Raw genomic sequence first — 23545 nt, 5'->3', positions numbered from 1 at the left:
ATATATATGTATATATATACACACACACACACACACACATACGCACACACATACACACACACAACAACCCTGAAGTAAAGCTAGGCATGCTTGATTGAGGCTTTCATTCTAAAAAGAAAGAAACTACATTGGTAATCTTTATGGAATAAGGATATTTTACATTTCCTTCTCCACACTGCTCAAGAGTACTTTGGCATAAAGCAAGACAGTATGCAGAATAATAAATTACCAGCATTTGGCAAAAGGATTGACTTATTCCTTGGAGTATATGCATCTTAGATTTATTGGTCCTCAGATTTCTGAATTTCTGCCTACTCTCTTCTCTGAAACCATTATACTTGAATGAGGATGTTTAGTTGCTAACAATTACGAATTACGAATATTCATGCCAAACTTAGATGCCAAAGATAGGTTATTCTCATAAGGCTATATTTATCATCAGAGAGGATTGTGAAAAATAAGAGTTTGAGAGGCTGCCATAAATTTTATGCTCTCTTTTTATTCCCTGCTTTCTTATCATCTCATAGCTGCCTTTGCTCACTTGTTGCCACCTTTCTTTAGTTGACCATTGCTAACTATTTTTTAATTACTGAAGTCAATTCTAACTTTAACTCTTACTTTTTCCAAGTAGTTTTGAACTCCATTTAGGTGATTAAAGTATAGCGGTAGTTTCCTTACTATTCACCATTTCTCAAAGCTAATTGCCACTCTCTCCATTACTGTTAAGAGAGGTAGTAGACACAATGGTACGGCACTTCAAGATGCAAATATTTGGTGATCGGCAGCCTGGCTATGATGGCAAAAGAAACATGTACACGGCACACCCACTGCCAATTGGACGGGATAGGGTAAGTGTTAATAGTCAGAAATGTATGATAGGCTTAGGTCATTTCCGTAGAACAAGAATGTTTCCCTTTCTAATGGCAACTTATTTATTTTTTTTTTCCTTATTTTTAAAATTTTTATTTGTGTTGAGAGAGAGAGAGAGAGAGGAAGGGGCAGAGAGAGAGAGAATCCCAAGCAAGCTTCATGCTGTCAGCGCAGAGCCCTATGTGGCACTTGAACTCATGAACTGTGAGACTGTGACCTGAGCTGAAACCAAGAGTCAGGCGCTTAACCAACTGAGCCACCCCCGTACCCCATGGCAACTTAATTCTCAATTGTTTCACATAGTGTTGATAGATTTGTTATTGTGTCCATATTCCCTTGTCCCTTAGTCAATCAATAATTGAAGATGAGATAAGCATTAGAATCTAGATTGATTATGTCATCTCTACATACATTCCAAGGTTTTCACATTGCTAAAGTACTTGCTACCTGAATCTGAACAATGGAGTCTTTATAGAGTATAGAAAATTATCTAAACCCACTGATGAAAATATTTGTAATACCATAATAACTTTTTCTAAATTTATTTTAATTAGAAAAACAGTATATAAATATCTACTCATTATAAACTTACTTAGACAATCTAGAAATACTGTGATTTCCAGCCTCCTCACCTGCCTATACCCTTCATCCCATTTTCCTTTTTAGAGGAAACTATTCTAATAGTTCGATATGTATCTTTTCAGATATTTTTATGTGCGTTAGCTATTTATGCATATGTTTATGTGTAATCTTGTTTGTTTGCATATCATTCTATGATTCACTTTATCACTTAACAATATGTCTGGAAGGGGCACCTGGGTGGCTCAGTCACTTAAGTGTCCAACTCTTGATTTCAGCTCAGGTCATGATCTTACAGTCATGGGATTGAGCTCTTCACTGACATTGTCGAGCCTGCTTGGAATTCTCTTTCCCTCTCTCTCTGCTCCTCCCTGACTCACGCTCTCTCTAAATAAACAAACAAACAAATAAATAAATATTAAAAAAAAAAACAATATGTCTGGGGGATCTTTCCATTTTTTTTACATTTAGAGGTTTTATTATTTTTTTTTAATTCAAATTCTTTTTATTGTGGTAAAGAGTACATAATGTAAAAATTACTATTTTATCCATTAAAATGTTTTTTTAATGTTTATTTACTTCTGAGAGAGAGACAGACAGACAGAGCATGAGTGGGAGAGGGGCAGAAAGAGAGGGAGACACAGAATCCAAAGCAGGCTCCAGGCTCTGAGCTGTCATCACAGAGCCTGACACGGGGCTCAAACCCATGAACTATGAGATCATGACCTGAGCCAAAGTCAGACTGTCAACGAACTGAGCCACCCAGGCACCCCTTAACCATTTTTTTTTTTGAGAGAAAGAGAGAGGGAGTGGAGGAGAGGGGCAGAGGGAGAGAAGAGAGAGAGAGAGAGAGAGAGAGAGAGAGAGAGAGAGAGAATGAATCTTAAGCAGGCTCCACACTCAGCACAGAGCCCGATGTGGAGCTTGATCCCACAAATCTGGATCATGACCTGAGCTAAAATCAACAGTCGGATGCTCAACTGTTTGAGGCACCCAGGTGCCCCTAATTAACCATTTTTAGGTGTACAATGCAATGGCATTTAGCATATTCACATTGTTGTACAGTCGTGACCACCATTGATCTCCGCAAGTTTTTCATCCTCCTGTACTGGAAGTATGTACCCCTTAAACAGTAAGTTCCCCTCTCCTCTTCCTCTAGTTCCTGCTATCCACTGTTCTACTTTCCGTCTCTACAAACTTGACTATTCTAGGTACCTCATATATATGGAATCATACAATCTTTGTCCCTTTGTGTCTGGCTTATTTCACTTAGCGTAATGTTTTCAAAGTTCATCCACGTTGTAGCATTCCCCTTATTTTCAAACTATTATTTGCATAATGGTCAATACTAAATTATTCCCGTATTGATGGAGACTTAGGTTGTTTACAATGTTTTGCAACTACAGAAAGTGTTAAAGTTAAATATCCTTATGCATAGACTATATTGAGTATTCCTGGGATCTTTTTTTCAGCCTTTGTAAATAGGTATATGTAAATGTGATTTTTTTTTTCCTTAGGTTGATATGGAAGTGACACTTCCAGGTGAGGGTAAAGACCAAACCTTTAAAGTGTCTGTTCAATGGGTATCAGTTGTGAGCCTTCAGTTGCTTTTAGAAGCTTTGGCTGGGCACTTGAACGAAGTCCCAGATGACTCAGTACAAGCACTTGATGTTATTACAAGACACCTTCCCTCCATGAGGTTAGTATCTTCATTTGAGTTCTTTCCCAAAATGTCAGGGTTTTTTTTGGTAGGTTGCATCAGAGCCACTGAAAGGTTTCTGCATAAGTCATAGTTCAAACTTGGTTTCAAGTTTGTTTATAAAGTTGAGAGAGAAATGAAAGACCTTGCACGCTTTTCATTGTGAAACATGCCAACTATTTTTTCAGGTACACTCCAGTGGGTCGTTCTTTTTTCTCACCTCCTGAAGGTTATTACCACCCTCTGGGAGGGGGCAGAGAGGTTTGGTTTGGCTTTCACCAGTCTGTGAGACCCGCTATGTGGAATATGATGCTCAATATTGATGGTATGATGGAATTCTCTTTTGATTCTTTGTTCTTTTGGCTGGTTGTGTTTTTTTTGTTTTTTTGTTTTTTTGTTTTGTTTTGTTTTGTTTTATTTTGTTTTGTTTTTTGTGGTGCTTTCCCTCTCCCTGAAGCTAAGTATCCTTCCTCTCTGTTTGTTAGTATCTGCAACTGCTTTCTACCGGGCTCAGCCTATCATTGAGTTCATGTGTGAGGTTTTAGACATTCAGAACATCAATGAACAGACCAAACCTCTAACAGATTCCCAGCGTGTCAAGTTTACCAAAGAAATCAGAGGTAGGTATTTGCATTGTGGTAGTCTCAGAAAGGTAGCTCGACACGGTGGAAAGAGCACAGTCTTGGAGTCAGACACATCTGGGTTTCTAGCCCAGCCCAACCAGTTCTATCAGTGGGACCTGTGGCTAGATACTTAATCACCATGAGTCTTAATTTATTCATCTCTAAGGTAAAGATAATAATATGTATCTTTATGGTTGATGTGAGAATTAAAGGCAATTAAATGTATAAAGCTTCTTGCCCAGTAGCTGGCACATATCAGACACTCTAAGCCTTACCCACTTAAAATCTTCCGTTTTAATAAAATAACACAAGTTCATTTATTATCCCTTTGGAATTTCTTTTCTTCTTGTTATTAGCTTTCTTCTCTCACTAGAACACAAGCTTCATCAGGGCTATCTCTAGATCTGATAATAAGTACCAGAGTAGTTGATGCATAGTAGATATTTATTGAATTAATTAATAAATTTAAGTAGATTGCACATCTTAAGTCATCTGGGTTCTAAGTTTTTCTTCTTAGCTGAGACTTTTTGCCTGTACATGATGAAATTGTTCCCATATCCTTGCAACTTTTGTCCTGTACAATGCCATGCCTTTCCAAAGACATTTAAACCTGTTTTCATCACTTTGATTTTAACTAACACCCAATGTCTTAACTTTTTTTTTTTACTTCAGGTCTTAAAGTTGAGGTGACCCACTGTGGACAGATGAAACGAAAATACCGAGTTTGTAATGTGACTAGACGGCCAGCTAGTCATCAAACGTATGTTAACCACATCTAAAATGATACTGTTACATTTTTTGGTAACAGAGGAAGCTGCTATAATCATTTGAGAAATTGGCATCCCATATTGTAATCTTCAAAATCACTGTAATCCTCTTTTAAGCACCAAAGCTTTAAAAAATGTTTTAAGTATTTTTGATGGAGACATTTAGAAAACATATCTCTTGGCGTTTGATTTATTTCACCTCTTAAACACAGAGGATGCCAAACACAGATCAACTTTTATGTAACAATGCCGAGTCATGATTAAAAGCATCCTTTATTATACTGTTGTAATTCTCAATGCATGTCCCAAAGGGTTTGTCAAGGCCTATACATCATATAAGGCTGTCATGGGAAGATAATTGCTTTGTGTTTTGTTTGGATTTTTCTCTCTTTGTAGTTAGTGGCTACTTCTTCCAGCTGTCAGTATGTATGGCATGCCTCTTAACAGCTCACTCATTTCCATTTTCCAAACTTATTTTTCTTTTCTTTCTTTTTTTATACGTTTTTTAAGTGTTTATTTATATTTGAGAGAGAGAGAGAGAGAGAGAGAGAGAGAGAGCGAGCATGAGCGGGGGAGGGGCAGAGAGACGGATACAGACAGAATCTGAAGCAGGCTCCAGGCTCCGAGCTGTCGGCACAGAGCCCGATGTGAGATCATTGGAGGCGCCCCTCCAATCTCATTTTTCTAATCACCCAACTTCTAATCCACTGGGAACTACACATAATCAGAAAATATATATGAAAGTGCTTTTTTTAAATTTACTATATCTGTAAGTTTTATTCTTGTAATCAAGATCTTTAAATTCATATCTGACATAAATAATTATTGGCTCCTCCAAGTAAAGAGCATGAACTTAAATATATAAATGACATTATTTTGTTTAGTCAGAAGACTTTTGTTTGTTTGTTTATATTCTACTCTGACTTATTTTTTTAAACAAATTTTTTAATGTTTGTTTATTTCTGAGAGAGAGAGCACACACGAGTAGGGGAGGGGCAGAGAAAGAGAGAGGGGGACAAAAGATCTGAAGTGGGCTTTGCTGACAGCAGACAGCCTGATGTGGAGCTTGCACCCACAAACCATGAGATCACAACCTAAGCTGAAGTGAGACGTTCAACTGACTAAGCCATCCAGGTGCCGCTAGTCTTGACTTTATTTTAGATCCATGGTTCTCAACGCTTAAACTTTAGTGTACATTGGGGCACCTGGGTGGCTCAATTGTTTGGGCATCCGGCTCTTGATTTCAGCTTGGGTCGCAATTTCATGGTCTATGAACTTGAGCCCTGCATCAGGGTCCGTGAGACAGCGTGGAGCCTGCTTGGGGTCCTCTCTTTCTCTGTCCCTCCCCTGCTTGTGCTATCTCTCAAAATAAATTTAAAAATAATAGTAAATAAAAAACCTTTAACTTTAATCTACATCAAAATCACTGGGAGGGCTTTGTTCTAGATAATAGAAGTTTTGGAGTGATCTCTGGATAAATGTGGTATATTAATTCAGTGTGATTTGATTAAATTCTTCAGTAAAAACTCATATGCATCTGATGTGAATTTCTTAAGAGTTATAAAATAATATTTCATGTATCCTTCATATTATACCATTGACTTCATTCTCTAGGGGAAAAAAATGTTACCCAAACTTTATGAAGTCACTATTGAGGAGTGTAGCTTTTTTTAAAGAACTGTATCTTTTTCATTAATTACTTCACATAATCCTATAAGAATAATTACACTTGTAGGCTTGTATGATCTTTGCATACAAATTAAAAGCACATAGTTTTAACGTTTATTTATTTTTGAGACAGAGAGAGACAGAGCATGAACCGGTGAGGGTAAGAGAGAGGGAGACACAGAATATGAAATAGACTCCAGGCTCTGAGCTGTCAGCACAGAGCCCGACATGGGGCTCAAACTCACAGACCGTGAGATCATGACCTGAGCTGAAGTCAGCTGCTTAACCGACTGAGCCACCCAGGCACCCCAAAAGCACATGGTTTTAAATATCACATAGGTGATCCTCAGTGCATTGTTACTTTGTAGGGCTGTAGCAGTTAAGAAAACAGATTAAAGTTATTACCAAATATTTGCACCAAGTATTTGAGATAATTTTCCCCCTAGAAAAGCCAAAGAAAGGGAACCTCTTAAATCGCACTCCCCAGTTTATATTATATATCCTGGCAAAGCCTCATTTTCATGTATTTAGTCTTGTTTCCCCCAGACCCACATATATCTGTCCTGGTTTGGGGATCTGGAAATTGGCCTCAATAACTATGTTACATTCATGTTACAAATAGTTCTCTTAAACAAATAAAACTTCTGTGTGGGGGGTGCCTGGGTGGCTCAGTCGGTTAAGCATCTGACTCTCTCTTTTTTTTTTTTTTAAATTTTTTTAAGTTTATTTATTTTTGAGAGAGAGAAACAGCACAAGCAGGAGAGGGGCAGAGAGAGAGGGAGAGAGAGAATCCCAAGCACGCTCCGCACTGCCAGTACAGAGCCCAACGAGGGGCTCAAATCCACGCACCGTGAGGTCATAACCTCAGCCAAAATCAAGAGTCAGATGCTCAACCGACGGAGTCATCCAGGCGCCCCACCATCTGACTCTTGATCTCAGGGTCGTGAGTTCAAGCCCACTTTGGGCTCCACGCTGGGTGTGAAAGCTCAAAAAAAAAAAAAAAAAAAAAAGAAGATTGACCTTTGTTTTTTAAGTGACTGATCAAGGTAGAAAATGTTTGTAGGCTTTTGTTTGCTTGCTTGTTTAAGAAAAAAAAATCTCGAAGAAATTTCTGAAAAGATATTCTCTCCTGTAGTTTTCCTTTACAGCTAGAAAATGGTCAAGCTATGGAATGTACAGTAGCCCAATATTTTAAGCAGAAATATAGTCTGCAGCTGAAATATCCCCACCTCCCCTGCCTCCAAGTGGGACAAGAACAAAAACATACATACTTGCCACTTGAGGTAAGCTAAGCTGAATTTTCTTTTGCCAAATCTGCCAATCTCTTGAATGAGTTAAAAAAAAAAAAAAAAAAGAAATCACGTTCTAGGCTAGTGGCAGAATCTAGTATTAGTTTTTAAAATGTTTTGGGCAAATAGCTTCACCAGGTAACAGCATTTTCATGTTTTGAGGAATAGAAGATGTAAGATACAGTTTAGCTCTATCTAAGGCTCACGACATAGAAACCCATTACACAAAACGAATTTCTCTTTGCCTCTCGGTAGGTCTGCAATATTGTGGCAGGACAGCGATGTATAAAGAAGCTCACAGACAATCAGACTTCCACAATGATCAAAGCGACAGCAAGATCTGCACCTGATAGACAGGAGGAAATCAGTAGACTGGTCAGTAAGTCATGGTCTTCAAGATAAGCTAGCTTTAAGATGAGAAAAGAAGAAAATATAAAGCTCCTGGTGGGACACAGTTACTCTTTGGTTTTTATATATGCAGGCTTTCCTGTTCCTTAGGTGAAGAGTAACAGTATGGTGGGTGGACCGGATCCATACCTTAAAGAATTTGGCATTGTTGTCCACAATGAAATGACAGAGCTCACAGGCCGGGTACTTCCAGCACCAATGCTGCAGTATGGAGGCCGGGTAAGCTTTTTATTTTATTCAGCAAGCTTCTTCCAACAACCAGTCAAAAAGAGAATAACCCAGGGTTTCTCCACTACACCACACTGAATTTACCCATAGTTTTGTTCAATATTGCTTTTTGTCTTTTGGCTAATACCAAATAGAATTTTGTTTATCCCCTCATCAACATTAAAATGGCCTTAGATTGTAATGTCTTTTCTCTTTTCTTTTGTTTCTTTTTTGTTTTGTTTTTTTTTAAAGAATAAAACGGTAGCCACACCCAACCAGGGTGTCTGGGACATGCGAGGAAAGCAGTTTTATGCTGGCATTGAAATTAAAGTTTGGGCAGTTGCTTGTTTTGCGCCTCAGAAACAATGTAGGGAAGATTTACTAAAGTGAGTATCTTCATATTTTCAGCTTAGTAATATCCCTTCCAGATATGAAAATACCATCTTTACATGAATGTGCTATGTGCACTGGCACCAAATCCCTGACTCCTATAGTGACACCATCTGGCTATAGGAAAAAGACCTTGTATTATAGTAAATTGCAAACTTGGGAATGACAGTAAGAATCTGAGTCAGCTTTCTTACATTTAGAGCAGAAATTTGTGACTCACAAGGCCAAAGCAGTGACAGTTGGCAAACTCTTCTGAGTTCTTAGTGAAGCTTCCTTTGGTATTAATTGTATCTTTCCAGCTAAGATAAAAACTAGTCCATCTTTAATCATTATAATTTACTAGTGAGCTTGTTTTATTGCAGGGTCACTGACTAAGATCATTGGTTCATGTCTTACAGATGCAGCTATCTATAGAAAGGAAGTTAGTAAAAAGGGTGGAAAACTCAAGGCAGGAAAAGGGAACTGGATGAAAGAAAGGAATCTTACAAATCTTGACAAATGCACAAAAGAAATTCGGAAAGCTTTATACATATATTAAAGTAACTTCACAAATTTAAAATTTAAAACTTCACAATGAATTTTATTTTTTTAAAGTGATGATTTCTTTTGATATTGTTATTGAATCAAATCTATTACAAGTTTGAATGTAATCCTAAATATACTGATTTGTGTTTCCATATTCTCAATTGAACACAAGCTTACCCAACTATTCTCGTGCCAGGCTTACCAAAATACACATTATCTGAAATTTTGACTTTGCTTTTCTTTAGTTCAGAATTATTGACCTGAATGTTTAAAAAAAATCTTTGAACAAAAATGCTATTATAGTCCCTGGGGCCCCATTGAGGTATACTTATTTAAAAATTCAAAATGATAATCTGATAGCTTAATATTAATAACACAGATTCTTTGTGCATTATAATTGCAGTGATACAATTGCCAGCCCATTTTTGGCAACCGGTTATGGATTTTTGTTTATTTGTTTGTCTTTAATTTTGGCTAAGAATGTGCAAAACTGAAAGAAGTGTCTTTGAGGAAAATAAATGCTAGGAATGTACTCTGAAATGAAAGCACTGTACTACTGGTTCTATTTTACCAGGAGTTTCACTGACCAGCTCCGTAAAATCTCTAAGGATGCAGGGATGCCCATCCAGGGCCAGCCATGTTTCTGCAAGTACGCACAGGGTGCGGACAGCGTGGAGCCCATGTTTAAACACCTGAAAATGACATATGTGGGCCTACAGCTCATAGTGGTTATCTTGCCTGGGAAGACACCAGTGTATGGTATGGACCCCTTTAATATTGAATGAGGGATGATTTCAAATAGTTGGTCAGGATAAGCTAGGTTATGCTGCAGTCACAAACAACTCCAAACTCTCAGTGGCTCAGATCATCCAAGGTTTATTTTTTGCTTTTCCTGTGTGTCCACTGAGGTAGACTGTGGCCTTTGTTACATGTCATCATGTTATTTTTCACTCTGAGACCCGGGTTGGCATAGCAGTTGCTATTTGGAATGTTCTTGGCCCCTTGGCAAAGAGAAAAGAGGGCTCTGGAAGGCTCTTAACATCTGCAACTTCTGTTTTTGAGAGAGAGGGAGAGGGAGAGGGAGAGGGAGAGGGAGAGAGAGAGAGAGAGAGAGAGAGAATGTGTAGATGTGTAGCCAGGGCAGAAAGAGGGGGAGAGAAAGAATCCCAAGCAGGCTCCTCACTATTGACACAGGACCCGATGTGGGGCTCGATCTCATGAACTATGAGATCATGACCTGAGCCAAAATCAAGTTGGATGCTTAACTGACTGAGCCACCAGGTGCCCCAACATCCACAACTTCTTGACCACAACCAGCCACTGGCTCTTCCCAACCTTTTTTCGGGAAGCAAGAATGGGGGCCAGGAAGTACAGTGGGAATGAGTGTCGGGCATACAGTACCATTCCACCGTAGTCCTCAAAGCAGGAAGAACTGGAATGTTTGGTAAAAAGCACTTAAGAATATCAGAGTGGGGAGGAGTGGGAGAACCTACCACTGGCAGAAAAGAAGCTGTCTAGTTTGTATCTATTATCACAAGAATGATACAAAAGTTCCTTTGACTGTCATCTGAGTGAGGGATTTGGGAGCTACAGACCGGCTGTTTGAACTTTACAAAATGTCTTCAACTCCCTCTGGAGTTGTCTCTTCTGTTACTTTCTGGTTATCTCTGTGTTTAGAGGGGAAGAGGGGGAGGGTGGGAGAAAAATACTGAAAATTCAAAGAGCTGGCATGTATACTGATAGGGAGGAGCTGGGAGATGGATTCCTTTGCCAGACCAGTCCTGTGGAAAAAGTAACCTCAGGGGACTGCGTTAGTAGTGGCAGGCAGCATCCAAGGGTAAAAGGAGTGGCCTAGCTTTAATGCTTACCGGAGGGAAGAAGAGGGAAATTTCCCTGGGGGTTTAGCAGATGAAACAGCCGCATCTAGCACAGGGTACCGTATACACTAGGCACTCTGTAAATGTTTATGTGTGGATTTTTCCCTCTATTCTTAGTAATTAGGAGAATATTTAAACATTGTTAAATTAATTAATGGATTTATTCTTGTAGCGGAGGTGAAACGTGTTGGAGATACCCTTCTGGGTATGGCCACACAGTGTGTCCAGGTAAAAAATGTGGTGAAGACCTCACCCCAAACCCTTTCCAACCTTTGCCTGAAGATAAATGCAAAGCTCGGAGGAATTAACAATGTGCTTGTACCTCATCAAAGGTAAGATTCTGAACTCTGTTTTTTTCCGCTCTTGCGTTATATATAAGATCGAATGTAACATAATTCACAGTAAAGCACACAAATCTCAAACATGCATCTCAATTACTTTTTCTTATATATGTATGAATGCACTCATGTAACCACTACTCAGGTGAAGACGTAGAAAATTTCCGGGACCTCATCAGGCTTCCTTGTGGCCCTTCCCAACAGAGAACCCCCAGAAGTTAACACTCTCACCATAGATTGGTTTTGCCTGTTTTTGAACTTCATGTAAATGGAACCGTACTACATGTCATGTTTTATGCCCGTCTTCTTTTGCTCATCATTATGTGTCTGGAATTCATTCATGTTACTGTATTAAGTAGTCATTTGTTCTTTTTCATTGTTGTGTATTATTTCATTATGTGAATATACCACAGAATTTTAATCTGTTCTGCCATTGACGGATATTCTTATACATTCATTATACATTTTTTCTATATTTTTGGTAGAATTTAAGTACTCTTTCTCTTGAGTATATATCCAAGAGCAGAATTGTTAAGTTGTTGAGAATACATGTATTTAAAAAAAATTTTTTTTTCACGTTTATTTAGTTTTGAGACAGAGAGAGACAGAGCATGAACGGGGGAGGGTCAGAGAGAGAGGGAGACACAGAATCCGAAACAGGCTCCAGGCTCTGAGCTGTCAGCACAGAGCCCAACACGGGGCTCGAACCCACAGACTGCAAGATCATGACCTGAGCCAAAGTCGGTCGCTTAACCGACTGAGCCACTTAGGCGCCCCGAGAATACATGTATTTAGCATCGATAGATGCTGTCAAATAATTTTCCAGAGTGGTTGTACCAGTTTACATTTCTGCTGAGAGTTCTGGTTGCTCCATATTCTCACCAACACTTGGTAGTATCAGTCCTTTTAACTGTAGCCATTTTGTTTGGGTGTAATAGTATCTCGTTATGGTTTTAATTTGCATCCCCCTAATGATTAATCACGTTGAGCACAATTTCATATGTTTGTTGGCTATTTGGATATCCTCTTTTGTGATGGGTTTGTTCAGTTCTTTGCCCATTTCTTTATTAATCTTTTCATTAATTTGTAGTTTCCCTATCTACTGAGATAATATCTGACTTGTTAACTCTGAAATGTTTCCATGTGGGGGCACCTGGATGGCTCAGTTGGTTAAGTGTCCAACTCTTGGTTTCATCTCAGTTCATGATCTTGTGGCTCTGTGGATCCGAGCCCTACATCGGGCTTTGCACTGGCAGTGCGGAGCCTGCTTGGGATTCTCTCTCTCTCCATCTCTCTGTGCCTCTCCCTCACTTGTGCTGTCTCCATCTCTCTGAAAATAAACTTAAAAAAAATATTTTCATGTGAAATTCTGTATGTGAAAGCAATTTGAAAAGATAAATTTAGGGCTGTGGTATTAGTCATTGCTATACTTAACAAGAATGTGAAATTGAGTGCCTTGCTATTAGTACAATCATATTCCAATTCTTAATTTTCCCTTGAATGAAGCTTATAGGTAACAAAATCCTTCCTACAACATTGGTAGATGAGGTCTGCAGGCCATATGGGAAGTTAAGCTAAAATCTGAAATCATTTAATTTCACCCCAAACATTTGAGACAATATAGCATAGTAGCCTAGAGTGCATACTTTGGTGTCTGACTTCCTAAGGTTTGGATTCCAACTTTACCGCTTCCAAGTTATGTAAGCTTGGGTGAGCCCCGTATTCTCTTCTGTCTCATTTTTTAAATACGGAAAATTGAGATGATAATTGTACCGTAATTCCTCATGGAATTTTTCTGAGGGCTAAATCAGTCAATACAGGTAAAGTGCTTAGCACAGTGACTGGTACATAGTGTATGTAAGCTGTTACTATGTTACACATATGTATGTGATAGATACATGCCGTTGTACTGCTCTGTGCCAGACCCATGTTGCATAATGATACATATAGAGAAATCTAGCACAGCCTCTGCCCTCATGGAGATATCTATTCTTTAGTACCCATTATAGGAGATTTTTAGATTTGGGATGTCTCCTATATTATACTTAAATAGTTAGAACTCAATTCCAAGCCCTACCTTAAAGAATTTACCAGAGAAGGATGCATTATATTTTTCTCCTTGATTCCTTAGAAAAATCAGTGCCAAATAAATGAATTCATTCTTTCAACAAATATTTATTGAGTGCCAACCTTGAGCTAGGCAGTGTTCTAGGCACTAGGGATGCTTCAATGAACAAGACAAAACAAAACAAAATTCCTTCCCTTGTGGAACTTATATTCATGTGTGTGTGTGTGTGTGTGTGTGTGTGTGTGTGTAGACAATAAATAAAATAATTTACTGGGGTGTCTGGCTGGCTCAGTCATTAGAGCATGTGACTCTTGATCTCAGGGTTATGAGTTCAAGCCCCACAATGGGTATAGAGATTAGTTAAAAATAAAATCTTAAAAAAAAATAATCAAGTAAAATATGTGGTGTAAGTGATGAATACCACAGATTAAAATAGGGAAGTAGATAGACTCAATTCTCTTCTCTAAGCCTCACATCTTAAAAAGCATTGAGGTCTCTCTTTCTCTCTCTCTCAAAATAAATAAACAAACAAATAAATAAATTTTTTAAAAAACGGGGTGCCTGGGTGGCTCAGTCAGTTAAGCGTCTAACTCTTGGTTTCCGCTCAGGTCATGATCTCACAGTTTGTGTGTTTGAGCCCTACATCAGGCTCTGCTCTGATAGCTCAGAACTTGCTTGGGATTCTTTCTCTCTCCCTCTCTCTCTGCCCCTCCCCCACTTGCACTCACACACACTCTCTCTCTCAAAATAAATAAATAAACAAAAAAAAATTAAAGAGCACTGGGGGATTTTATTCCAGTTCCGTGTACATTCTGCATTTCTATATCTGCTGTGGGAATACTAGGATCCAAGAGTACTTGTTCTGGTCTTCCCTTTACACAGAGATTTTATTAAATTCAGCTCAGGTCCTCTTTGTTAATTCTTCCCTTCCTGCTATTATAGAAGAACCATGTTGTCTTCTTAAGTCAATTCAGATTCATTGCAGGAGAGGCACAAACACTCAGTGGCCCTTAGAGTTCTCACCTAATGGGCACAGGTCTTCGTTCCCTTTTGTAAGATTATATCTGTATCTGGTGAGCTTGCTAAACACAGACATTTTCATCTGTATGTTTCCTTCAATCTGAGCAGGCCCTCGGTGTTCCAGCAGCCTGTCATCTTCCTGGGAGCCGATGTCACGCACCCCCCAGCAGGGGATGGGAAGAAGCCTTCCATTGCTGCTGTCGTTGGCAGTATGGATGGGCACCCCAGCCGGTACTGTGCCACCGTTCGGGTGCAGACCTCCCGCCAGGAGATCTCCCAGGAGCTCCTCTATAGTCAGGAGGTAATTCAGGACCTTACTAACATGGTTCGAGAGCTGCTGATCCAGTTCTACAAATCCACACGCTTCAAACCCACTCGGATCATCTATTACCGTGGAGGGGTATCCGAGGGACAAATGAAACAGGTACTCTGATTACCCATAGTTGCCTTTTTGGGTTTCTAGGTATCTGATGGAGCTTCCTCCCATCTGCCACTCTGGGTAAATCAGATCTGAGAGATGCTAGGTGAGTTCTCAATTAAACCTCATTCTGTTTGTAACTCCTAGGTAGCTTGGCCAGAGCTAATAGCAATTCGGAAGGCATGTATTAGCTTGGAAGAAGATTATCGGCCAGGGATAACCTATATTGTGGTGCAGAAAAGACATCACACACGACTCTTCTGTGCAGATAAAACAGAAAGGGTAAGAAACCATGGTATAAGCTTCATTATCTGGCACAAGTGAATACGTTTTTAAATAGGCATATGTACTTTTTTTCCTAAAAGGAGAAGTGTAATAATAAGTTAATATATTAACTCCAGTTGAGCTTAGATGATCACTTCTGAATGATACAGGTTTTAAGACTGAGTATTTCTCCTGTATGACAGAAGTGCTGGCTTCTAGAGTTGTTTGGCAGAGGCCAAAAACGTACCAGACATGCTGTAGTGATACAGGCAACCTCCAAGGGGCTGGTTTATCTACTTGAATTTTTTTTTTTAATTTTTTAAATGTTTATTTATTTTTGAGAGAGAGAAACACACAGAGTGTGAGTGGGGGAGGGGCAGAGAAAGAAGGAGACACAGACTCCGAAGCAGGCTCCAGGCTCCAAGCTGTCAGCACAGAGCCCTATGCGGGGCTCGAACCCACGAAGCGTGAGATCATGAGCTGAGCCGAAGTCAGATGCTTAACCAACTGAGCCACCCAGGCACCCCTCTCTGGACTTTATTATCATATTGCTACTTTTTGTTACCAATGTCTAAGGCATAGTTCTAGGATATAAAGTAGAATTTCTCTTCCAAATGATTTTATATCAGTGCATGGGATTCTCGAGATACACACTTTGAACACTTATAATGTTATACTTTCTGACCATGGGCAAGTTAACTTCTCTAAGCCATAATGTTCTCAACTGTAAAATGTCATAAGAATACCTATCTCACAGGGTTGTTATAAGGATTAAATTAATAAGTGAATATTAATTTGGGGTACAGTTCCCAGCACTTGATGAGAGGTATTTTGTGTACTCGATTTATAATGTTATTTAGGTGTAAACTAGCTAAATTATAGGTATTTAATATTGAGTGACTCTGCTTCTGTGCTATTTTCTATGACATTACTTCATCTTTTCCAAGCCTTCCCTGATCCACCCCAGAGAGACCAGTTCTTTCTGTTGCTTAATCTTGTAATCTTGTGGGTCACTCCCATTATTTTCTAGTACGCCCTTAGTTTTTGTCTCTAATCCAAGGCTGAGCTGTTTCTTTTCGTTTTCAGAATCATTGGAAAACAAGATTTTCTCCTTGGGCTCCAGTTCCACCAATCAGCTTATATTCCAAGTGTTGTCTTCTGAATTGTCCAAACCCTGACTCAGTAGTGCTTCTTAGATCCCTTCTATACAAATTCTCCAAACTCTTGCCCAAACTCTGGTCACAGAATACGCCGCCACCCCCTCCTTAACTGCATCATCACCTCTCTGTCCCTCTGTCAGCTTGTTGTCCATGTAGCTCTAGGACCTGAATTATCTTCCTAAAACCCAAGCTATCTCATCGTTTTGTTCTTTGCCATCCCATGTCATTCCTAACCTTCCAAAGATTGATTATCCTGGTCCTTAGTCTACCCTGCTGCCTTGACACTTACCAACATCTCCAGTTTTCTAAACATGCCTTTTGCCAATCTCTAGCTCTGGGTCAGTCCACTTATCCATTTCCTTTGCTTCAACTCAGGCCAGTAGAGAGATTGCTGAGGAAGAAAGTCATTTGTTTAATAAGAATGATATTACAGACTGATGATATCAAATCTCAGACAACCCTGGAGGCTGCAGTTTCTCTGTTCCTCCAGTTCCCCACAGCGTGTATTCCAAACCTTCGCACTCCTCAACAATCTGTCCCGATCTGCAATGCCTTCCCTGGCAACACTCTACCTTGCCAGCAATAGAACAACCCTGTATTTCCCCAGTAAACAAAATCTAGAAGGCATAAATTTTCTCAACTTACTCTCCCCTACTTTCAAATGTACTGAAATGTGTTTTCTTTTCTCTATGCTCTCACATCTCAGAGGCTAAGTTCTCCACCTGGACTTTAGTTCCTAAAGGAACACTTCATTAATTACCGTGGTTTTTCAAAACTCTTGTTCCGGGGCGCCTGGGTGGCTCAGTCGGTTGGGCGTCCGACTTCGGCTCAGGTCATGATCTCGCAGTCCGTGAGTTCGAGCCCCGCGTCGGGCTCTGTGCTGACAGCTCAGAGCCTGGAGCCTGTTTCAGATTCTGTGTCTCCCTCTCTCTCTGACCTTCCCCCATTCATGCTCTGTCTCTCTCTGTCTCAAAAATGAATAAACGTTAAAAAAAAATTAAAAAACAAACAAACAAACAAAAAAAAACTCTTGTTCCTTCTTCTCACCCTTTAAAGTTCCTCAACTCTTCCTAGGTTCCCCTCACTAAACTTCCCTTTACTCTGCTTATCTTTCTTTTATTTCATGACCAAAATAGAGGAAAACTGACTTGACTTTCCATCTGTACCTTCTTACATATTACATCAATTCTCTGTAGCCTGACTTCAGTTTTAATGATTCTACTGAAGTTCTTTGCTCAGTGACTTGCTCATTTCGAATCTAGTGATATCTTATCAGGTTCTTACGCTGACCTCTTCGCCTTAGCAATAATATGACTTTCCAGATTCAGTGCCCTCCTCTATAATCAGGCTTTTTTTGACTCCTCTTCCTCTATCCATTAAACACTGACATTTCCAGGCATTTCATACTTTTCTTCCTCGTCTCTTCTGAATTTGAACTCTCTTTAGTCTCACCCACTTTTCTGCATTCATTGATTTTCTTAGAGATTCCTAAATTTGTATTCCCAGCCACAAGCATTTCTATGCAGTTCCTGACCTTCACCTCCAATTGTCTACCAGACACATTTACTTAGATGCTCTGTAGACACTGTATCAGCAAGATAGGCTAGACTGTGGTAACAAAAAAACTCCAAAGTCTTAGTGGCTTACAAAGATGTATTTCTTGCTTATATCACATACCCACTGTGGCTCTGCTATGGTGTGACCCTGATGTCCTCCTTTTGGAACCTAGGCTGACAGAGAAGAATCTATCTTGAACATCACCAGTCATTACAGCAGAGGGGGAGAAAGATATGCACAAGCCATATGCTGGCTCTTAAAGCTTCTGCCCAGAAGTTACACATTTCAGACCACATTTTACAGCCAAAGCAAGTTACATAGCCATTCCTGAGTTAATTGGGTGGGGATGTATAATCCTCCCCCAGGGAAGGGCATGGGAATTTTTGGCACTAGTGATACAATCTACCACAGGCATTTCAAGCAAAACACGTCTAAACCTTCTACTTATTGTTTTATCCTCATCCAAAGCCCATTCCTCCCCCAATTTTCCTTTTCTTCTGTGACTTGGCATCACTGTACATTGATTCAGCCAAGCTAGAAACTTCAGAGTTGTCTTTAAACTCTGCTTCTTTCCTCTCCCCCCATATCCAGTTGGTCAAATAGTCTTCTGTGTTCTGCCCTGAAATCTCTTGTCTTCATTCTTCCTCCTGTGTGTTCCCTCTGGCCTAGGCAGAACCTTCCGTTTTGCAGGAGACTCCTAGTGGTCTCCCCATCTTCACAGATGCACCCTCAACCTGCCGTCAGAGCTATGTTTAAAAAATACAGATCTCAGGGTGCCTGGCTGACTCAGTTGGTAGAGCATGTGACTCTTGATCTTGGGGATGTGAGTTCAAGCCCCACATTGGGTGTAGAGCTTACTTAAAAAAATACGTATCATACCTTGCCAATCTACTATTCAGAAACCTTCATGTATCCCCCATTGCCTGCCAGATACTTCCCTTTGGTGTTCAATGCTTTCCTAAGGTAGCTCAAACATAACATTTTAGTTTCATCTTTCCACAATACCTTCATACACCATCCATTTCCCACATGATGCATTTGAATCCCTGGGATGACCACATCCATCCCACTCTTTTTATTTCCCCCACTATTTTTATTAAGGTATAATGTAGATACCGTAAAATCCACGTTTTTTTTAAATTTTTTTTTAACGTTTATTTATTTTTGAGACAAAGACAGAGCATGAACGGGGGAGGGGCAGAGAGAGAGGGAGACACAGAATCAGAAGCAGGCTCCAGGCTCTGAGCCATCAGCCCAGAGCCCGACGCGGGGCTCGAACTCACGGACCGCGAGATCGTGACCTGAGCTGAAGTTGAACGCTTAACCGACTGAGCCACCCAGGCGCCCCATAATCCACGTTTTTGGTGTACTGTTTTGCAAGTTGTGACAAATGCATATAGTTGTGTAACCACCATGTCTATGAAGACATAAACAATATATCACACACACACATTTTTCCAAGCCCTCTGCAGTCAACCCTTTCCCTCACCTATAGCCCCTAGCAACCGCTGACAGACGTTCTGTCCTTATAGTTTTGTTTTTTTCCAGAATGAAATATAAGTGGGATACCATAGCCTGCGGTCTGGTTTCTTTTACTTAGCATAATGCATTTGAGATTCATCCAAGTTTATCATGTATATCAGCAGTTTATTCCTTTTCATTGCTTAGTATTCCTCATATGGCTGAACCACAGTTTATCTCTTCCTGACTTCAGGGGATATTTGGAGTGTTTCCTGTTTTCATCCCATCCCCCTTTTCAACTCCTGCTCATCCTATAAAGGATGGCTCAACTCTTTGCTCCCACCAGCATTTTCCAGTGCCTTCCATAATGCCCTTATCACACTGCATTGCAGTTCATTGCAGATGGTGTTCATGAAGGGCAGGAATGCAAGTTCATTAGTTCTCTCCATGCCTCCATCTCTCATCCCCAACATCTGCTGCAGAGCCTTGCACATGGGTGCTCAAGCAGTAATTGTTGAGTTAAACATGCCTGGATCCCTTTTTCCCGAGGGCAGCATCTCCTTAGATTCTCATCTGTTGATTCCAAGAGAGTTGTTTCAAAAAAGATTCTAAGGTCAAATAAGTTTGGGAAATACTATATCCACCACCTCCCTCGTAAAGATTATACATTACTGAATAAAGGTTCTGAGAAATCCTACAACAGAAAAACCGTTTTAACTTGAGTTCAACCCAGTATTTTTCAAATCTCTTTGACCATAAAATACCTAAATGCATCCTGCAGAACTAATATTCCTCAAGCACACACTTTGGGAAATGCCAGAACTAGTATAACTCCTTTACATTTCCTCTTGCCCAACTAGGTCCCCAAGTTCATATTTGAATTTGATAGAATGAGACTTTTCTCTACTCATAAATGTTCTTGTACACATTGGTATACAATTCAGCTGAAGGTAATGGTAGTTAGAATAGAGCCAAATAAACTCCCATCAAATTCATGCCTCAATGCAAAATAAACTTCCTCATACGGAACCCTGCTGTATATCACAAGAGGATGAAAACTGACCAAATACCAAGGTTTATTTCCTTTACTTGTAAATGCATTTCTGAAGTTCCCCCCTCTACTTTCCTAGAAATTTGATTTTAGAACTTTGGCTGTAATTGAACCTTACAATTTAGAATTTTAAAAGTGTTTCATAGCTAGTTTTATAGCTGATTAGATTAAGACCTAAAGATGTTATGTTTTGTTCAAGGTATGTAGTTGCAAGACTAGCCTTGGAACTGAAACCCTGGTTTTCCTAATTCCCATTTCAGAGTACTCTTACTGATAATGCATGTGCCAGTGACTTCTTTTACTGATTCTGTCAAAGCATTACTTTTTTAAAAATTTTTTTTAGTGTTTATTATTTTTGAGAGAGAGACAGAGCACAAGTCAGGGAGGGGCAGAGAGAGAGGGAGACACAGAAACAGAAGCAGGCTCCAGGCTCCAGGCTCTGAGCTGTCAGCCACAGAGCCCAACACAGGGCTCAAACCCACAAAGTGTGAGATCATGACCTGAGCTGAAGTCGGACACTTAACTGACTGAACCACCCAGGTGCCCCAAAACCATTGCTTTTGTTGAGCCTGGTGTACCAGTACAAAGATTTATTCATCTTAACTTTTTTTTAAGTTTTCTTTTTAATTTTTTTAATGTTTATTTACATTGGAGAGAGACAGAGACAGAGCATGAATAGAGAAGGTGCAGGGAAAGAGAGGAAGATACAGAATAGGAAATAGGCTCCAGGCTCCAAGCTGTCAGCACTTAGCCCAACGTGGGGCTTGAACTCATGAATGGTGAGATCATGACCTGAGCCAAAGTCGGATGCTTGACTGACCAAGCCACCCAGGTGCCCGGCTTCATCTTAACTTGTAATGAAAGTTGTGCATATTTTTTTTACTCCAAGTAAGAAATAAAGTTGCATTTTTGGCGGGGGGGGGGGGGGGGACACCTGGGTGGCTCAGTCGCATCCAACTTTTGATTTTGGCTCACATCATGATCTCATGGTTTGTGGGTTCGAGCCCCATGTCGGGCTCTGTGCTGACAGTGCAGAGCCTGCTTGGGATTCTCTCTCTCCCTCTCTCTGCCCCTCCCCTGCTCATTTTCTCTCTCTCTCTCTCTCTCTCTCTCTTAAAATAAATAAACTTTTTTTTAAAAAGTTGATATTTTTTCACAGGAAGCTTATCCATTGCAAATGTCTTTACATCCCCTCTGTGAACAATGCCAATATGTCAGTATGCCAATATATCATCTGCAAATAGATGACAATAATGCAACCCAAAGTCATAGGTAAAATAATCCTTTTTCTGGATTCCCTTATAGAAACAATGGAGTATTTTTGTTTGAGAAAATACTTAAGGATAAAGTGGTTGGACTAAGGAGAGTTACAGAAAATTCATCATGTTGAATTAAACTGATTTTCAAAACTTCACTTAAGAACAGTTTGCTAACTTGTTACCAATTAACACATCAAAGGAAAGTATGGTCTGAGTTCAGTTTGGCATTTTGATGACTAATTATACCTCCCTCCACCTCTTTTTGTTTGTTTGTTTGTTTTGGTAGGTGGGGAAAAGTGGCAATGTACCAGCAGGCACTACAGTGGATAGCACCATCACACATCCATCTGAGTTTGACTTTTACCTCTGTAGTCATGCAGGAATTCAGGTAATTTGGAAGCTGGTTCAGATCTTTGACTTGATAAGGAGATGTTTGCAAACTGAGCAACCAGCTTGAGTAGACTTGTTATTCAACACTATGCGTCAGTTTGTTAATGCTTGTATTCTAGAACTGTTATCTTTCCTTCTGGGTATCTGCTTGTAGTTGTGCTAGGAAGGAATACTTCTGAATTTAAGGAGTGGATTTCAATTCATCTCTCCTCTCAGGTAATTAACCCATGTCAGAAATGTATTAATCATACAAGTCTCTCTCCAGGGAACCAGCCGTCCTTCCCATTACCAGGTCTTATGGGATGACAACTGCTTCACCGCAGATGAGCTCCAACTACTAACTTACCAGCTATGTCACACCTATGTGCGATGTACACGCTCCGTCTCCATTCCAGCTCCCGCATATTATGCCCGGCTTGTAGCATTCCGGGCAAGGTATCATCTGGTGGATAAGGATCATGACAGGCAAGTTTCTCAGGCACCATGAACTCTCTTTTTATCTGAGTCAGAAGCATGTTAAAAAAAAAAAAAAAAAAGCTACTACAGAGGAGTAGAGCTACTTTTGGAGGAGCTAAACTTCCTTTTAGGATTTAAATTTCAAGAAGCAAATAAAATCACATGTGCCTTTGAGAGCTTATAATGTGACTTTTGGTCCAAGAAGTGCTCAGGCTTGCTCGTACTTGCATGGTGTGTCTATACTCTGCCCAAGGGAAAAAGTCTAATTTGGAGCTGCCTGTGGTTTTCCCGTGGAACAAAATGCATTCGGTTCTGTTTAGGTCCTGAGCAGCCTCAGAGGTGGCAGGCACAGTGTCTTGACTCCAGTCTGAGCAGTCACAGGCCTGTGGATTCCACTTCACGCAAGAGGAAGTCCTGAACATTTCGCTTTGCTTTCAGTGCAGTCTGGAAGAATGTACCAGAGTGAATTTGGGCATGTGTGTGGGAGAGGAGGGGTGCCAGACCATTTTTACCCCCAAATAGGGATCTCAGTAAGAATCAGATATTTTGACCTGTTACTGACGACTATTAAATAGCTGAACAAGCTCTCTGCATTAATTTTCTTTTCCAAATGACCATCTGTGAAGTGTAGCAGTTTCTGGGCTCTTCCCCAAGTCTGAATTCAGCTGCTAAATAGTAGACATTCCATTGCAAGTCTATTTCTGTAAGAGTTGAAAATACGCTATTATGGAAAATGCCCAGCTGTGGCTTTATACCTTCCGTTCTGTAATATACATTCATTCATTTAACACATTTATTAGGTATTGACTGTGTGCCCAGCACTGTGCTAGGTACTAAAAATAAAAATACTAAAATGGGGAAGACCTGCTTCCTGGGATTTTCTGTTTCAGTATGGCAGACAAAACAGGCAAACGCAGAACTGACAATTAGCCTGAGGCAGTATAGGTGAGGGACCTCAGAAGAAAGGTTGTTAGAAAAGATTTCATAGCTGGATGGATGGGATTTGGCTCTGGAAAGAAGAGAAAAGGATTTTCCAGGCAGAGGGAACAATGGACAAAAGAGAAAGCAAGTGACATGTTTAGACAATAGCGAGTTTTCTTTGGCTAGAGCATATGAAGCTGAAAAAGTATGTCAGAGCAAGGTTGTCTTTGTTAAATGTAAAAAGCTACTTTGGGGATAAAATATCTGGTCCTTAACCATT

At 39.9% G+C, this 23545-nt stretch overlaps 1 protein-coding gene across 1 annotated transcript in view; it reads left to right on the top strand.

The window, feature by feature from the left end:
- Window positions 1-23545, top strand: part of LOC125912785 (protein argonaute-4) — a 40983-nt gene that overhangs the window by 12558 nt on the left and 4880 nt on the right. Inside the window, exons 3-17 of the mRNA XM_049617527.1 lie at window positions 728-848; window positions 2967-3148; window positions 3337-3473; window positions 3634-3768; window positions 4444-4531; window positions 7342-7489; window positions 7751-7870; window positions 7994-8122; window positions 8363-8496; window positions 9600-9784; window positions 11075-11234; window positions 14437-14752; window positions 14894-15028; window positions 21785-21886; window positions 22154-22353. Of these exons, the coding sequence (XP_049473484.1) occupies window positions 728-848; window positions 2967-3148; window positions 3337-3473; window positions 3634-3768; window positions 4444-4531; window positions 7342-7489; window positions 7751-7870; window positions 7994-8122; window positions 8363-8496; window positions 9600-9784; window positions 11075-11234; window positions 14437-14752; window positions 14894-15028; window positions 21785-21886; window positions 22154-22353 (2292 nt within the window). The remainder of the gene's footprint in view (window positions 1-727; window positions 849-2966; window positions 3149-3336; window positions 3474-3633; window positions 3769-4443; window positions 4532-7341; window positions 7490-7750; window positions 7871-7993; window positions 8123-8362; window positions 8497-9599; window positions 9785-11074; window positions 11235-14436; window positions 14753-14893; window positions 15029-21784; window positions 21887-22153; window positions 22354-23545) is intronic.

The sequence above is a fragment of the Panthera uncia genome (genome assembly GCF_023721935.1).
Source record: "Panthera uncia isolate 11264 chromosome C1 unlocalized genomic scaffold, Puncia_PCG_1.0 HiC_scaffold_4, whole genome shotgun sequence".
Lineage (NCBI taxonomy): Eukaryota > Metazoa > Chordata > Mammalia > Carnivora > Felidae > Panthera > Panthera uncia.
The sequence above is the reverse complement of the archived record's forward strand: the minus strand, read 5'-3'. Positions and strand labels throughout refer to the sequence as shown.